This window comes from Macaca nemestrina, chromosome 10 (genome assembly GCF_043159975.1).
Source record: "Macaca nemestrina isolate mMacNem1 chromosome 10, mMacNem.hap1, whole genome shotgun sequence".
Lineage (NCBI taxonomy): Eukaryota > Metazoa > Chordata > Mammalia > Primates > Cercopithecidae > Macaca > Macaca nemestrina.
The window spans coordinates 109,292,674-109,311,521 of NC_092134.1; the positions used below are offsets into that span (position 1 = coordinate 109,292,674).

At 41.1% G+C, this 18,848-nt stretch overlaps 1 protein-coding gene across 2 annotated transcripts in view; it reads left to right on the plus strand.

Moving 5' to 3' along the window:
• Positions 1 to 18,848, plus strand: part of LOC105484283 (plakophilin 2) — a 109,739-nt gene that overhangs the window by 40,437 nt on the left and 50,454 nt on the right. For both annotated transcript variants that reach the window (XM_071071898.1, XM_071071899.1), the window contains exons 5-6: positions 7,491 to 7,698; positions 18,472 to 18,649. In XM_071071898.1, coding sequence (XP_070927999.1) covers positions 7,491 to 7,698; positions 18,472 to 18,649 — 386 coding nt within the window. The remainder of the gene's footprint in view (positions 1 to 7,490; positions 7,699 to 18,471; positions 18,650 to 18,848) is intronic.

The window sequence follows — 18,848 nt, forward strand, 5'->3', positions numbered from 1 at the left end:
AAAATATCATTTTGCTTACACATAGGATTGAAGTTGTGTTTGCTGGCTTGACCATTACTCAGAGATAAAACTAGAACAAAGACTGGTTTTGAGAATGATGAAACATGAAAATTATATGCAAAACTAAAAATGTATATGCTTCATAGAAAGCCTAAGAATTATAATGTTATAACCCAAGAACATTTGAAAAATCCTTATATTAAACATGGTACTATAGTTTTTAAATGTATGTATGAAAGAAAATTATAATTTGGACATAGAGATCAAAATTTTAAATCATAATACTTTTAAAACCAGTAGCAGCTTTTCAGTCCTCATTTTGTTTGTTTGATTAGGATTTTTGGTGTTTTACACTGTTGATCTCTCTCTCTCTCTGTTTTTTTTTTTTTCAGACATGTTCTTACTCTGTTGCCCAGGCTGCAGGGCAGTGGCACTATCATGGCGCACTGTAGCCTCGACCTTCTGACCTCAAGCAATCCTCCTGTCTCAGCCTCCCGAGTAGCTGAGACTACAGGTGCATGCCACTATGCCCAGCTAATTTTTAAACATTTTTTATACAGATGGGATCTCCCTGCGTTGCCCAAGCTGGTCTTTAACTCCTGGGCTCAAGCAGTCTTCCCACCTTGGCCTCCCAAAGTGCTAGGATTACAGACATGAGCCGTAGTGCCAGCCTGAACCTATTATCTTCTTTTGCTTTTCTTCTCTACTCTCCAACCCTCCCTCTGAACTTGTTCTTCCTGTTGGGCTCGGAGGCAGGACATTGGTGGCTTAATCATGGACTCTCAAGAGTCACTGCTAGCTGAATTTGATTCCCAGCACCCTAATTACATAGATGCCCTTGGGCAAGATATTTTCCTTCTCTGAGCTTCAGCTTTCTTACCTATAAAGTGGAAATAGTTCTCCTGCCAAGAGTTGTCCTGATAATGCAATCAGATAATGGTGCACTGCCTGCCCCAAGGCAGTAACTCCAAGCATATTGTTCCCTGTCAGTGAACGGTAGGAGGGTAGTTCACCCAGGTAATTTGACACCAAAACTTGAATACTTTGAATCTTTTTTTTTATTATTATTATACTTTAAGTTCTAGGGTACATATGCACAGCGTACAGGTTTGTTACATATGTATACATGTGCCATGTTGGCGTGCTGCACCCGTTAACTCATCATTTACATTAGGTATATCTCCTAATGCTATCTCTCCCCGCTCCCCCTACCCCATAACAGGCCCGGGTGTGTGATGTTCCCCATCCTGTGTCCAAGTGTTCTCATTGTTCAATTCCCGCCTATGAGTGAGAACATGTGGTGAACCTTCTTTTTAACTTACCTCTCATAGTCACTTAGTCTTCAAGTCCTATTAATGCTACTTTTAAAAGTATCTGGAATCTACCCACATCTTTCCCTCCCTACTCAGAGCTACTGACTTGGTCCCAGCACCATCTTGTGTTAATCCAGCTGTCTCCAGATTAACATCCCTGTCTCCATTCTTATCCATTCCTAATAGTCTCATGCCTCACGGACCCCAGGGAGACCTTTCCGATAACTGCCCCCATTGCCTGCAGGATAAAAGATAAATCCCTTATTTAGTCGTAAGACCCCTTTTAACATGGTCTTATTTTCATGCTGTTTCATATCGCATTATTGAAGTAGTTACTGCCATAAATATCTTGCAAAAACTTATTATAAAACAAATTCAAGTTTTTGATAAGAAATTTGAGAAATTAAAAAACATAAAAGAAAATGCACCCATAATCTCCCCGTTATCATTTTGGGTTTGTTCTCTAATTTTTAATGCTTATATTTACATATCTTCAATCAAATTGCTTATGTAGCTTTCTTTGTCCCCACAAAAGAAAATTTTTATTTCAATTTTTAAAAGTGTGCACAAATACAGGCTTGTTATTTGAAAACATAGAAAATGGCAGATCCTATTTATGACTCATACATTTGCCACTTCTCCCAAATTCCCTAATCTCATTTCCTTTTTGCCTGTGTTTATAAGTAGAAATGCATAGATGTTTTATTCCATTTTTATTTTTTTTATTTTTTTTGAGATGGAGTCTCGCTCTGTCGCCCAGGCTGGAGTGTAGTGGCGCTATCTCAGCTCACTGCAACCTCTGCCTCCCGGATTCAAGCAATTCTTCTGCTTTAGCCTCCCCAGTAGCTGGGATTACAGGCTTGCACCAGCACGCCCAGCTAATTTTTTGTATTTTTAGTAGAGACCTGGTTTCACTAAGGCCAGGCTGGTCTTGAACTCCTGACCTCAAGTGATCTAACCTGCCTCAGCCTTCCAAAGTGCTGGGATTATAGGCATGAGCAATCACGCCTGGCCTTATTCCATTTTTTAAATGACATATGAATTTTTATAACAATTTTTTTTTTTTATTATCATACTTTAAGTTCTAGGGTACATGTGCACAATGTACAGGTTTGTTACATGTGTATACAAGTGCCATGTTGGTGTGCTGCACCCGTTAACTCGTCATTTACATTAGGTATATCTCCTAATGCTATCCCTCCTCTCTCCCCTCTCCACACAACAGGCCCTGGTGTGTGGTATTCCCCTTCCTGTGTCCAAGTGGTCTCACTGTTCAATTCCCACCTATGAGTGAGAACATGCGGTGTTTGGTTTTCTGTCCTTGCGTTAGTTTGCTCAGAATGATGGTTTCCAGCTTCATCCATGTCCCTACAAAGGACATGAACTCATCCTTTTTTATGGCAGCATAGTATTCCATAGTGTATGTGTGCCACATTTTCTTAATCCAGTCTGCCACTGATAGACATTTGGGTTGGTTCCAAGTCTTTGCTATTGTGAATAGTGCCGCAATAAACATACGTGTGCATGTGTCTTTATAGCAGCATGATTTATAATCCTTTGGGTATATACCCAGTAATGGGATGGCTGGGTCAAATGGTATTTCTAGTTCTAGATCCTTGAGGAATCGCCACACTGTCTTCCTCAATGGTTGAACTAGTTTATAGTCCCAACAACAGTGTAAAAGCGTTCCTATTTCTCCACATCCTCTCCAGCAACTGTTGTTTCCTGACTTTTTAGTGATTGCCATTCTAACTGGTATGAGATGGTATCTCATTGTGGTTTTGATTTGCATTTCTCTGATGGCCAGTTTCAGTTAACTTGTTAAAGGTGATGGTAGTTGCAACCTTGTATTGAGTGACTGCTGTGTGCCTGACATGTAATTGCTCATCTTACACAGTAATTCCCATTTGACTAGTGAGGGAACTGTGTGGCTAATAGTGTCTTTGTCAGGTCTGCCTCACCTGTGGATACCTCAACATATGGGTATGTGACAACTATCAACCAGTCTTCCCCCACTGCTGGATATTCATGGTTTCTTATTTTCTGCTATTATAAAAGAAGTAGTCACTATTTTTGCATGTTAGTCTGTGTCTTCATTTCACATTGTTTCCCAATAAAGGTTACTAGAAGTGAATATTTTAAAAGTTTTGACACATATTGCCACTTGCCTTCCTGAAAGGTTATGTCAATTTACAGGGAGTGATTAATTATAATGGGAGGGAAAGCAGAGAAAGGGAGTGACATTTCATAGAGGAGGTGACATTTGAGCTGGATCCCACAGGATGAATAGGGCTTTGCTGGAAGAGAGGCAGAGTGGACTGAACCTTCCAGACAGGAGGAGGAAGTGAGAGCAAAGAAGGCTCCGGGGCTGGACAGAGCCTTTGCCTCAGCAGAGGCCGTGTGTTCCCTGTACTTATTTGCAACCAGAAGTCCTCGTCATTTACTTATTTTGTAATTGACAGGAAAGATAATCAGAATAAAGCCACAGAGAGAGTTAAGATTCTCATATGTGACTCTGCCCTTTCATGTATTTAGAAACCAACTCAAATGATAACTTTTTTGAAGTTCTGAAACATGCATGTTAGTCTATTTCTTTTTTCCTTTTCCCAAAGGAGGGAAAAATACCCCGAGGATTCAGTATAATTGGGAAACTCATCAAACCTCTCTGGTCCCAGCTGCTTCCCTGAATGTTAAGGACAAGAGCAGCATATTTGACATTGGTCCTACTGTGGATAGGATTCATCACCTACCATCTTTTAGTTAAATGCAAGGAGAAGGTCATTAACTTTTTGCGTTTAGCAGGATTTATATCCATTTGCTTGATAAAATCGATGAAAGTAACTAAAGCCTATTTTTAAACTTGGGATAAGTACCAGACACTAGGGAGTCAAGTTATACAGTAAGTAGAGCTGTAGCCAGATTTCAGCCTTTATCGGAGCACCGCTGTGTCTGTAGTTCTCTCTTTCCGGGCTAGAGCGAGTGCTGAAAGCCAAGGTGATAAAGGTGACAGGGTAAGGGAGCTGTTCTGAGCTGGGGGAGGCTTCCATATGTCACTTTGTACTAATTCTATGATTGCAGCTTGAAATACAATATGGCCAGTAAGCCATTTCCCATCATATTTTGAAGAAGACAACTTATAAATTAAGAATTAAGTTAATAAAATATGTCTAAAGCTGCCAAAGTACCTCAGGACAAATAGGATTTTGTTTTTGCATCTGATATGTATACTGCTACTGGGAAGATTTGGTATATCTGGCATTCATGTAGCTTATACAGTGTGAATTTATATTGTAAACTTATATTTTCTCAAAAACTTAGAAACAGGCAATGTGGCATGGTAACAGAATAACAGGGTTCACCCAGAAGACACGGGTATATATCCCACAGTGCTATTTTGCCAGTCAAGGCCTTTCTTTCTGTAATTTAACTTATTAAAAGGAGGAAGCCGGCTGGGTGCAGTGGCTCACCCCTGTAATCCTAGCACTTTGGGAGGCCAAGGTAGGTGGATCACTTGAGGTCAGGAATTTGAGACCAGCCTGGCTGACATGGCAAAACCCCATCTCCACTCAGAATACAAAAACTAGCTGGGCGTGGTAGCGCACACCTGTAATCCCAGCAACTGGGGGGCTGAGTGAGGCAGGAGAATTGCTTGAACTCAGGGGGCAGAGGTTGCAGTGAGCCAAGATCATGTTACTGCACTCCAGCCTGGGTGACAGAGTGAGACTCTGTATAAAAAAAAAAAAAGAGATAGTATGAATTTACCTTAAAACCTTACCATGAAATAAAAATTAGGGAATTAGGGAAATGTGAATTACAGATTGTTTTAACATAAATTGTGGTGTGTGTGTGTGTGTGTGTTTCTTTTTTTTTTTTTTTTTTTTGCTTTTAAGGAAGTATAATACAGGTTAAGTGTCGCTTATCCAAAATGCTTGAGACTAGAAGTATTTTGAATTTGGGGTTTTTCAGATTTGGGAATATTTGCATTACATTGGTTGAGCCTTCCTAATCCAAAAATCCAAGATCTGAATTACTCCCTTGGAGCATTATGTTAGCATTCAAAAAGTTTCAGATTTTGAAGTATTTCAGATTTCAGATTTTCAGATAAGGGATACTCAGCCTGTAATAGGAATAGATGAAGTGATGAAATAATCTGTTGGACCAGATTTACTTGACAGCTAAGAAATCTTTTTTTTTTTTTTTTTTTTTTTTCTTTTTTTTTTTTTGAGACGGAGTCTCGCTGTGTCGCCCAGGCTGGAGTGCAGTGGCCGGATCTCAGCTCACTGCAAGCTCTGCCTCCCGGGTTTTTACGCCATTCTAAGAAATCTTTTTTGTTTGTTTTTGAGATGGAGTCTCACACTGTCGCCCAAGCTGGAGTGCAGTGGTGCCATCTCTGCTCACTGCAAGCTCCGCCTCCCGGGTTCAAGCAATTCTCCTGCCTCAGCCTCCTGAGTAGCTGGGATTACCGGCATGCACTGCCACGCCCAGCTAATGTTTTATTTTTAATAGAGATGGGGTTTCACCTTGTTGGCCAGGCTGGTCTCGAACTCCTGACCTCGTGATTCGCCCACCTCGACCTCCCAAAGTGCTGGGATTACAGGCATAAGCCACCGCACCCAGCCAGCTAAGAAATCTTTATCATGCATTTAAATGGCTTTAGACACAGTCCAACAGAATTGCTGTGGCCACTCTCCCATCTGTCTCTTGTTCAGCAAATGTCTCCTCAGAAGGCAGTCAGCAAGTGGAAGTATTTATTCCTTATTACGTCCAGTGAAGCCTTAAAGGAATCAAGAGTACTTTCTTCTTAAGGTTCTTGCAATCTATTAATTAGATAATGTATATAAAACTCCTAACACTATACTGACACTTCTTAATGTTAGAAGTAGGAGGGAGAGGAGTTGTAATTTTTGCTTTATTATAATGATTGTGGTTGTTATTGTGGCTATTATTTTTATTATTTATATTGTTTTACAATTCTGATACTTATTTCCACCTTTCTAGACTTTTCTCCAGTCCTGTCAAAAGAATATGTAATATTGGAGCCTGTGTCCTAAATACCATTTATCTGTCTATGAAAGGGAGGCTAGAGTTTGATACATAGAAAATATGCAAATCTGCCCCAAGCCAGGCATGCAGCTCTCTGCTGAGCATAAACTGCTGGCAGTTAGGGTGTCCTTGCTAAGTGACAAACTTCGTCTGAAAGGGAAGCTCATGCCCATTCATGAAAACTTACTTCCTCAAAATTTCTGCATTAAGATAGTGAAAATGAGATCTTTACCAACTGCTCTTGGCAACTTAAAAGTTTCAAAATCAAATGTGAATGGAAGCCTAAGAGAAGGAAAGCCTTCAGTCTACAACCTAATGTTTCATTTCATCAACACTGTGTCTGCCTTTTAATTTCTTTAGATAATATTTTCAGACTAAAACAGGAAATCTCCTTGTTTAGATTAGGATTATTTGGCCTCTTCTTAAACACCCATAGGTTTCAAAATTTAAACCATCAATTTGTTTCCCATTGGTGGTTGTGCCCTTTCTCTAATAGCATGCGCTTTCTTACGTATTTGGAGAGAAGGAATATTTTTTAAATAACACATTTAAAAGTGTAAAGTTATTTTATCTGCTTAAACTGCTTGCATAGGTTTTATAAGTCTTTTAAAATACTCAATGCAATTGAGTGTAAGAATTTAGGGTTAGTTTGCATTACTACTGAGGTTGACATAGTAAATCCATTTTTACTTCTGTTAATGAAAGTGATGCTATTCATTTTGTATGGACTATAAAGTTTTGTCTTAGGAAAAAACATACGTAATTCTGGATTCTTTAATAAAACTTCCCTTACTGCCTACATTCCCAATTCTCTTCATTTTTATTATGCTCCAAGCTTTTATCACTTAACTTTGTTTAACTAGTACCTATGCACCCTTTATCACTTAATCTTCGCCTTCAATTATTTCATAGGTTTCAGTCTTAACTTCCTGAATTTACTGTAAGTTCCTTGATGACAGATAACTGCCTTATAGCTGGGGTATATTCTACAAGAATCTCAGTTGTGCTACACATAGTTGTTGACGAAGAAAGGTTCTAATCAGCATCAGTAAACTTCATCTGTTTGTATTACATTGAATGTCTTGATGCCACATCAAAATTAATATTAGAAATGTGCATCTACTTCTTCCCCAGGTTAACCAGCTTCGTGGCATCCCCAAGCTTCTGCAGCTCCTAAAAGTTCAGAATGAAGACGTTCAGCGATCTGTGTGTGGGGCCTTGAGAAACTTAGTATTTGAAGACAATGACAACAAATTGGAGGTGGCTGAACTAAATGGGATACCTCGGCTGCTCCAGGTGCTGAAGCAAACCAGAGACTTGGAGACTAAAAAACAAATAACAGGTAGTGCTTACTGAATATTGTAGAACATAACACATTTGCACCCCAGCCAGATGCCTTACGTCATCTCTTTTTCTTAAGTTTCCTGGAGCAAATGATTGATGGGCTCATTGTTATGCTAGAGATGGCTTTAAAGGAACATGGTTACCTGCTGGCTTAGACTCCAGATTTGAGCCATATTTGAATTCCTTTTTTTTTTTTAGACAGAATCTTGCTCTATCACCCAGGCTGTAGTGCAGTGGCACAATCTTGGCTCACTGCAACCTCCACCTCTGGGGTTCAAGCAATTCTGCCTCAGCCTCCCTAGTAGCTGGGATTACATGCATGTGCTACCACACCCAGCTAATTTTTGTATTTTTAGTAGAGACCATGTTTCTACTAAAGTTTAGTTTCACCATGTTGGCCAGGCTGGTCTCGAACTCCTGACCTTGTCCGCCCGCCTCGGCCTCCCAAAGTGCTGGGATTACAGGCATGAGCCATGAGCCACTGCGCCCAGCCTGAATTCCTTTTTTCTGAAAGGGAAAATGTTCTGCGGCTTTTGCTTGATATTCTTAATTAGGAACTCTATGCGCCTTTGACTAAATGTCTTTAAAACAACTTGACAAGACTCACTGTAATAAAAATTTTGCTTAAATTCACTAACAGCCCACTTTGTAGTTTAAGAACATGTAGGGTTTCACTGTTACCCAGGTGTCCTAAACCTTCTAAAGAAAACTGACAAGAACCACACTCAGTTGTTCGTATTATTTGCTCAATAACCGGCTTGCTGGATCTATAGAAAAAAAATGAAATGGAGAGTCACGTAGTATTCCCATGTGGAGAATCAATTTAATCAAATTAATCAAATATTAGAAGCTGTTTTTTCCAATCTTTCCATTATCTGGACTCCTCTCAGTACCACCTCCTTAGCTCACTGCAACCTTAAAGAAAGAAGAGTAACTGGATATGTTTGTTTTTTTAATTGTCTACTTCACATTTTTGTTCAAATACTGATTTGAGCAAATGTCTCCTTTTTATGCAATGAATTGGAGAGATGGACTAATCAGATAGAATTAAAACAGCAGTGTTAGTAATATGTCCTCTAAGCATGAAGAGAAGGGGCTAGTTTCATTTAAATGAACAGTCATATGATAAAAGAGAAAATGATTTATTGATGTTCCAGAAAAATCACGCTCCCTGCCATCACCATCAGCTCTCCACTTGTGCTCCCTGCACACAGTACAAAGAGTGAAGGAGGGGCTGGGTGCAGTAGCTCATGCCTGTAATCCCAGCACTTTGGGAGACTAAGGCAGGGGGATTGCTTGAGCCCAGGAGTTCAAGATCAGCCTGGGCAACACAGTGGGACCCTGTCTGTAGGAAAAATAAGGAATTAGCCAGGCGTGGTAGTGGTGTGTGCCTGTCGTCTCAGCTACTCAGGAGGCTGAGGTGGGAGGATTGCTTGAGCCCAGGAGATTGAGGTTGGTACAGTGGGCCATGATTGCACCACTGTACTCCAGCCTGGGCAACAGAGTGAGACCTTATCTCAAAAGAATTAAAAAAGATTGCAGGAGGCATAACTGAGTGCAATCATCAGTAAATTTTTATTAAATATCTTCAGTGTCTCAGAGATGTACATACAGTTTCTAATTTAATTATCACAAAAACCTTGGGTTTCTAGATATTATCAGGTGTTATGTCAGTTTTATAGATGAGGAAACAAATGCTCAAAGAATATATATCATAGAAGAGGTTTTTTTTAAATTAACTATGTATAATAGTTGACAGTGTTCTGGTAAATACTTTTAAAGGAAGTACTCCACAAATACTGTTTTAAATTGAATTGAATATATTTTGCTCTTCCACCTTATTCATTTAGTTATACGATAGGTTTAATTTCTCTATAAAGACTTTGTCATTGTCTCTACTCGCTTTGTATCTTAAAATATCACATTTTTTAAAAATTCAACATTCATGTTAGATTTGGGGTTACACGTGCAAGTGTGTCACATGGGTATATTGTGTGGTGCTGAGGTTTGGGGTACGAATGGTCCTGTCATCCAGGTACTCAGCGTAGTACCCAATAGATAGTTTTTCAACCCTTGCCCCCATCCTTTCCTCCCTGTTTTAGTCATCTTTATGTCCATGTATACCCAATGTTTAGCTCCCATTTGTAAGTGAGAATATGTAGTATTTGATTTTTTGTTTTTGCATTAATTTGCTTAGGATAATGACCTCCAGCTGTATCCATATTGCTAAATATCACATTTTAAATTCTGATGTATTTTAATTTTATAAAACTATGTGAGGTACCATGCTACTCTCTCTACTCTCTCTTTTTTTTTTTTTTTTTCTTGAGATGGAGTCTTGCTTTGTCGCCCAGGCTGGAGTGCAGTGGCACGATCTCAGCTCACTGCAACCTCCACCTCTGGGGTTCAAGCAATTCTCCCTGCCTCACTCTCCCAAGTAGCTGGGGTTATAGGCACTCACCACCACGCCCAGCTAATTTTTTGTATTTTTAGTAGAGACAGGGTTTCGCCATGTTGGTCAGGCTGGTCTCGAGCTCCCAACCTCAGGGAATCCTCCTGCCTCCACCTCCCAAAGTGCTGGGATTACAGGCATGAGCCACCGCGCCTGGCTAGTACCATGCTACCCTCTTGCCAGCATTTTGTCATGTCCCATGAGGGATTTCTTTTCATATCCATGATTTGTAGTAAAATGCCTGTAGAAATTAAAAGTGATTCCATTCATTTAACCAACATTTACAGAGCAGCTTTCAGAGGTCAGGCACTGAGAATCACAGCCTAGGAAGGGTGTGGATTTGGGTTTCTTTTTGTTGTTGTTTTTGTTTTTTTAAAGGATGGAGATCTCACTGTGCTGCCTAGGCTGGTCTCCTGGGCTCATGAGATCCTCCTGCCTCAGCCTCCTGAGTAGCTGGGACTACAGGGACACACCACTGCACCCACATTGGATTTTGTTTCTCCATCTACTAGTTTTATAGCCCCTGGAAAAGTTCATCACTTACCTCCATTCACATAGAGCAGAGGTAAGCAAACATTTTCTGTAAAGGGTAAGACAGTGAACATTTTAGCCTTTGTAGGCCATACAGATTCAGTAGCAATTCTCAATTGTGTTGTAATGCAAAAGCAGCAATAGACAGCATTTCCTGATGGGGTTGTTTCATTGTGGGCCTTAAAAGAGGAATAGGCTTTGGATTGGTGTTTTGAAGGCGGATGAAAGTTATTCCTGGCAAAGTGAGCATCACTAGCAAGGCAAAGAGGCAGAAAGAAGCTAGCTGCCAGTCATTTAGAGGAAACATGGAAAATAGCGTGATTTGGAGTTAGGGTGCCTGGTAGTTAGAAAGCTTGGGAAATGTGTGTGTGCTTGCATGTGTCGAGGGAACAAGCCATTGAAGCACGGTTCCTCTTCTCCTGCATAGGCAATAGGAGACTAACGTCAGAGAACATTCTGTGATGTTGATTCCATATGAAACCATTCAGGCATCATTACATCAGCTATAGAGCTGATAAATGGAAGTTGATTGTACAGCACCCAGGATTTCTAGTATAAGCCAAACATCCCTCCTGGAGGGTGTTCATTACATGCTAATTGAACCGAACAGACATTTGAACATTTGATACAAATCCTTCTAAATTACTCCCTGTGGCTCTACTAATAGAAGAGCTAAATAAGGGCTTTCTGGGCCTCGGAAATAAATTGTTAACCTAATATAGACATGTTTATATCTTTGTTTAGAAACACAAAGAAAGTAAGTATATATGTGAATCTTACTGGTCTATTTCTTAGACCTTTTTTTTTTTTCTGAACCTCTATTATGTGTTGGTCACTAAGCTAGGGCTTTCTATTTTTTTTTATCCAGTTTCTCCTGACAACTCCATAAGAGGTGGAAGCATAATTGGTGATTTACATATGATCAGTATGAGACTCAGAGGGGTTAATTGCCCAAAGTTGTATAAATAGTAAAGTACAAAGCCCAGGTTTGAACCTAGTTGTATCTGAGTGTTTTGCTGTCATCCTGCCTACTTTTGAGGCACGTGATGACTCATTTCTGTAGTCTTTGAGACTCTCATCAGAGAGCTCTTCCTCGCTCCTGTTTGACCCTTCCTCTCTATTCTTTTTTTTTTTTTTTTTTTTTTTTGAGAAGGAGTTTCACTCTTGTTACCCAGGCTGGAGTGCAATGGCGCGATCTCGGCTCACCGCAACCTCTGCCTCCCAGGTTCAAGCAATTCTCCTGCCTCAGCCTCCCGAGTAGCTGGGATTACAGGCATGAGCCACCATGCCGAGCTAATTTTGTATTTTTAGTAGAGACGGGGTTTCTCCATGTTGGTCAGGCTGGTCTCGAACCTCCTGACCTCAGGTGATCCGCTGGCCTTGGCCTTCCAAAGTGCTGGGATTACAGGCGTGAGCCACCGTGCCTGGCCCCCTCTCTTCTTGTCTCTGCCTTGGTTCAAGCTGTCTTCATCTCTCGCTCTACTCCTGCAGTAGTAGCCTCTTTCTTACCTGGCCGCTGGGATTCAGTATTGCACATCGCCAGACTATCCTCCATTCTGCTTCTAGTGTTGTCTTTCTAATAAACATACTGTCCCACTGTGCTCCCTGCTTCCCGTGAGATGAAGCCCGTACTCTGTAGTATCCCACACAAAGGTGTTATGATGTGAGCCTGATGATCATTGGCAGCAGGGTCTCCTCTCATCTTCTTCCAGCCTAAGTTCTGAAATCCTAAAGAACCTGCTGGTCTGCTCTATGCCTGTTTTCTGTCTTGGTGTCTGTCTCTGCTGCTGTCTTAGAGTGGAATCCTTTTGCACACTTAAACTGCCTGGAGAACCCGCTCATCCTTCAATAGTTGGCTCAACTTCACTTCTCTGAAGCATTTCAAATGCCATCTTTCCATACTTTACTCTCAGTTTCCTCCCGACTTTCAGCAGAATTTTGAAGAAACGGGCGTCTCTGAGCCGCGTTTGCATCCTTTAATATTAAGTTGCCACTTCTGCCATGCCGTGTATTTAATCACAGAATGAGCTGTGGTGCTCACGTTAGTTTCTCAACAACTGTGGATGTCTGACCAAATGTGAAAAAGAGTCTTCTGGCCTGGAAATACCTAGAATACATACCAGTAAGAGAGTCAGGTGTGTTTTAAGATAAGACCTTCATTTTTCTAGCCAAAATATACAAAATGAACCATCTGTTTCTACACGTGCATAAGAAGTTTAGCATCACTGGGAACGAATCTAAACTCACTGACTTTCCTGACATTTCCAGTAGTAGCCTAGGATCTTCTCTTCTAATGAAAGAACTTTAGGATCAAAGACACCCCCATTCCCCTTACCCGGTGAGATTGTTCTTTCTCCCTTACTGAGTGAGTGTGGTAGTGTTCCCGTAATTGAAATGAGAACGGCACATCTTAGTCTCAGAAGTTCATCTTCAAGGTCACTGAGTAGTGAGCATTGGCTGGAGTGAGCAGGGATATACCTTGGATGAAAACGGACAAGTCATGGTAAGAGTGCAGCGGGGGTTCTTATCCCTCTCTCATTACATATGAAAGAGTCAGAGGTGATGGTCAGTGAAATGTGCTGAAACTGCGTATTAATCTCTGCATGTTTTGTAGAAGTACTTAATTGGATTGCTACATTTTAATAAAATACTCAAAATGTTTTGCTATAAAATATTATGTACTTTAAGTAATTGTATATTATTTTATTCTACATTCATAATGTATAACAAGGTACCCTGGGTTTATATGTAACTTGAAATACATGACTTTTTTAATAACCTGATATTCCAGGTAAGTTTTGCAAAATTTAGGTGAAAGGAGGGGTATATCTATGTAAGGGAAATTGTAAAAAAAAACAAAAACAAAAAACAAAAACAAAAAAATCCTCCCACTCTTTGACCACTTTGAAAACCACGGTTAAAAAGAACCAGTTTTCTTTCTTGTCCTTGTTCGAGTGGTCATTGTCATCATCTTTTCCTCCTCATTCTTTGTCACTGAAGATAGGGATTTATTTAATCAGAAAATTTGGAAGTTTTGCTGCCTAAGTGTTAAGGCAGATTTGTTAAATTACTATATTTTCTGTCCTAGAGGTCATTTTTTTTTTTTATTTATTTATTTATTTATTTATTTATCTTGAGACGGAGTCTCACTCTGTCGCCTAGGCCAGAGTGCAGTGGCGCTATCTTGGCTCACTGCAATGTCCGCCTCCCTGGTTCACGCCATTCTCCTGCCTCAGCCTCCGAGTAGCTGGGACTACAGGTGCCCACCACCACGCCCAGCTAATTTTTTTTTTTTTTTGTATTTTTAGTAGAGACAGGGTTTCACCGTGTTAGCCATGATGGTCTTGATCTCCTGACCACATGATCCACCCACCTTGGCCTCCCAAAGTGCTGGGATTATAGGCGTGAGCCACCGTGCCCGGCTGAGGCCATTATTATTAAACATGAGTTGTAATATCTAAGATCCCTTTACTGGTTAGCTATTTTTTGCAAACATCACAGTTGGCAATAATTTCTGGATAATAGGAGTTATCATTGTCTCTTATAATTGATAATTATTCTAATTATATCCCTTAACAGTGTCCAGATCCCTTTCTTTTTGGCTAGAATGAGAGCCTCATGGTAGAAAATTACAGGCAGACAGACCATCTGCAACAAAGAACTATACTAGTAGACATTAAGACACTATGAATAAATTGACCAACAGTTAAAGATAAGATACATGAAAACCCAAACTGTAAATATTATATTAGGTAGTCCAGAATCTGATCATCGAAGGGACATCTCTTCAGAATCATCTAGTCCATTGGTTTCGTCATGCCCAAAACTGGAATCATTTTTTAAAAATATAAGTCCTGAACTCCATCCCAAGATTCTGGCTCAGCAAATTTGGGGCATGGCCCAAGACTGTGAGTCTGTTTTGTCACTGGGCTCATTTGGAAACCACTCGTCTAGTCTAACACTTTAATTTCAGGGTGAAAGCCCTCATCTACTTTCTGATAAGGGATAAGCTAATTTTTATTCCCTCCAGTGATAGAGCTGGGTCTTACAAGTAGTTCCTTCTGTTTTCTTCAAAGCTCTCTTAGAAGTTTATACTTTCAGTGAGCCAAAATCTCCTTCTTTAGAATTTCCACTCATTGGTTCTGGTTTTGCCTCCTCCAGTGATACAAAATGATATCTAGTTGTTTAAATTTGCATTTCTTTAGTTACTAGAGAACATGGATTGCTGTGTAGATTAGCTCCTAATATCAGTTGGTTCTGTGTTGTGTACCTTCCCAATTTTTCTACTGGTGTTTCACTTTTTAGTGATTTATAAGAACTCTATATATTAAGAATATTAACCTTTTATCTCATCTTGTACATATTTTCCCAGTTTGTAGTTGGTTACTCACTGATTTTGTTTGAGGGTGTGTGTGTGTAAGCATATGTAATCCTAAATCTCTACTGAACATCTTAGTTCTTTCACAGCTTTCATGCCACCCAGAAATTTGACAGGCATGACATTTCTATGCAAAATCCTATATTAGAAATTCTAAAATTATACTGAAACTTCCGAAATTGTATACTTTTGTAGAAATAACAGAGCATGCCAAGCTCTAACGGATATTGACTGTTGAAGGAAAATTCCACTCCCTTTGTTCCAATTAATCCTCTCTGGTTTTTATTGTAAGGTGTACTTTCCCTTTGAGTGCCCTGTGTGGTCCTTTTTAAAAGGAGGAAATGTCATTATGCTTCACGTTCTTAAGCTTCTGGCAGGCAGAGACTATTAATTTGTTTGCTTATTTAGAACTAAAGAAGCTTTTTTTCTTCTTCTTCATTTCTCTCTTCTTTCTAACTTGCTTTTGTAGCTTAGTAACCAAAATTCAACCTCAGACTTGCCTTTAAATTGTTTTCAACCACCTTCTGAGTTGTTTTTTTTTTTTTTTTTTTTTGAGACGGAGTCTCACGCTGTTGCCCAGGCTGGAGTGCAGTGGCGCGATCTCGGCTCACTGCAAGCTCCGCCTCCTGGGTTCACGCCATTCTCCTGCCTCAGCCTCCTGAGTAGCTAGGACTACAGGCGCCCGCCACCGCGCCCGGCTAATTTTTTGTATTTTTAGTAGAGATGGGGTTTCACTGTGGTCTCGATCTCCTGACCTTGTGATCCGCCCGCCTCAGCCTCCCAAAGTGCTGGGATTACAGGCTTGAGCCACCGCGCCCGGCCTTCTGAGTTTTATCTGTCCCTCTTCCAGGGCCTCTTAAGGAGAAGTGGGAGGAATGAAGTCATTGTGTTACAAAACCTGTGGCTGAGGGACACTGCTCCTTAACCCCAAATGCTAGTTTGATCAGGAAAAGACCTCCTCATAAGCCAGAAATCTAGTCCTCACAAGACACCAGACCCAGTGTCACTGTATCTAATGGAAGCTCTGTGTAGGCTCCAATGGAAATCTGGTCACAGTTTCAAAAAGTAGCTACCTTTGCACAGCGGAAGCAAACTGTTTAAGCCCAAAAGACTGCCTGAAGCCTAATGTGTTCTAATTGGTTGGACCAAATATAAGTCTACTGAGTAATTACCAAGCTTTAACTATACAGACTGTTATTTCAGGGGAGATGATGATTGCCACAGAGTTCAGCCAAGTCTGCCACATTTGCTGTGTTCATAAAGGAGCCTGCTCCGAGTACCTATGCTTCCTCTTTCCTTTGCACAGACCACAGTCAATTTAAGAAGTAGGAATTTTTGGCTGGGCGCGGTGGCTCATGCCTGTAATCCCACAACTTTGGGATGCCGAGGCGGGTGGATCATGAGGTCAGGAGTTTGAGACCAGCCTGACCAACATGGTGAGACCCCTGTCTCTACTAAAAATACCAAAAAATTAGCAGCGTGTGGTGATGTGCACCTGTAATCCCAGCTACTCAGGAGGCTGAGGCAGGAGAATCACTTGAACCCAGAAGGCGGAGGTTGCAGTGAGCTGAGATTGCGCCACTGCACTCCAGCCTAGGCGACAGAGTAAGACTCTGTCTCAAAAAAAAAAGTAGGAATTGCTGGGCCAGGCACAGTGGCTCACGCCTGTAATCCCAGCACTTGGGGAGGCCGAGGTGGGCAGATCACCAGGTCGAGTTCGAGACCAGCCTGGCCAACATGGTGAAACCCCGTCTCTACTGAGAATACAAAAATTAGCCAGGCATGGTGGCACGTGCCTGTAATCCCAGCTACTCGGGAAGCTGAGGAAGGAAAATATCTCAAACTTGGGAGGCAGAGGTTGCAGTAGCCGAGATCGCACCACCGCACTCCAGCCTGGGCAACAAAGTAGTACTCCGTCTCAAGGGAAAAAAAAGAAGTAGGAATTGTTGCCTGGGCAGCAAGGAGGATAGGGTAGAAAGGGAAGAGTCATCCCTTCTCTTTCTGCCCCTTCTTCTCCTTTTCCTGGGCATTAGTGAGTTAGGGTAACCTATTGCGGTATGAAAGATGATGAGGCGGGCCAGGCAATGGCTCATGACTGTAATCCCAGCATTTTGGGAGACTGAGGCAGCAGATCATTTGAGGTCAGGAGTTTGAGACCAGCCTGGCCAACATGGTGGAACCCGTCTCTACTAAAAATACAAAAATTAGTCAGGCATGGTGGAGGGCGCCTGTAATTCCAGCTACTTGGGAGGCTGAGGCAGGAGCATCACTTGAACCTGGGAGGCGGAGATTGCAATGAACCGAGATCAAGCCGCCACTGCACTCCAGCATGGGCAATAGAGTGAGACTCAGTCTCAAAAAAAAAAAAAAAAAAAAAAAAAAAAGAGATGGTGAGGCAACTCTACACCTGCTGGGAGTCCCTGGAATAGCAAGCAATCGGTGTACAGTCTTCCTTCCACTGAATCTGAAGCATTCGAGCTCCAAATTTCAAAAAGAAAAAAAAATCGTAAATATATATACCACTTTCTGTTCTCTCTCAGTACCCAGCCTCAGTCTCTATGTCACAGTATATACCTTAGAAATTACAACATGCTATTATCTCAGTTTCTTCAGATTAGCCCATATGGTCTTTCTCTTTAATATGGGGGATTCAAGAGGAAAGAGAAAATTTAATGAGTAAAGAGGGTACTAATCTTTGACCATGCGAGTTGGCAGATAGGGAAGATCCTCTTGTCTCTCCTTCACTGCCAAACTATAAAACTATACATGAGGTAGCCAGAATAAATAGCTGGAGGATGTGATTCTGTGATTGGGTAGCAGTCAATAACATTAATTGGTGATGTTGATCAGCTTCCTGTTGACAGGCATGGAGAAAGGCTTTCTGCAGACCCTCCCTGCTCTTACTGGGAGGCACAATGTCAGGTGAAAGTTCCAGTTAGTGGGGAAGGAGGCAGGGAAGATATTTTCCCATGTGTATCTAAGGGAGAAAAAAATACAACTCTTTAAAAATGTTGAAGTTTTAGTTACAATAGGGCCGTTTTAAGCCTCCCTGCTGGTGAGCCCAGACTTTATTATCTCAGTCAAGTCAGCTTTGTGGTAGGGCCCTTTAAGAGAAACAGCAATAAATGCTTAAGTATGTGTGGCTTTTATTTATCTATCTGATGAGTTTAAACCTGCACAGTTTGTAGCCTAAGCCGTATACTTATTGTTCACGTGGGTCAGCCTCCATCACCATCTAATGAGTTCTAATTGGGTTCTTCCATTTGGGAAAGGGGCTGCCCGCCCCACCCCACCCCCAAATTTTTTTGTGACTAGTCATAGCCCTGGAGTTGATGGCCTTCACGGAACTTGCCAGCAGTCATTTTGGTCCCACCCTGCACTGTCTTCATGTTAACTCTGTGCTTTTCTAGGTTTGCTGTGGAATTTGTCATCTAATGACAAACTCAAGAATCTCATGATAACAGAAGCATTGCTTACGCTGACCGAGAATATCATCATCCCCTTTTCTGGGTGGCCTGAAGGAGACTACCCAAAAGCAAATGGTTTGCTCGATTTTGACATATTCTACAACGTCACCGGATGCCTAAGGTAATGCTACCTGTACCCTGCCCTGATAGAAGATGTAATCAAAAATTAGGTAGCCCCAAGGAAGTCAGGATATGTTCTGCCTTTGGTTCTTTCTCTAGTTACACAGTTTGTTTATTTGTTTGTTTAAAAAAATATATACAGAGTCTCGCTCTGTTGCCCAGGCTGGAGTACAGTGATCTGCCTGCCTCAGCCTCCCAAA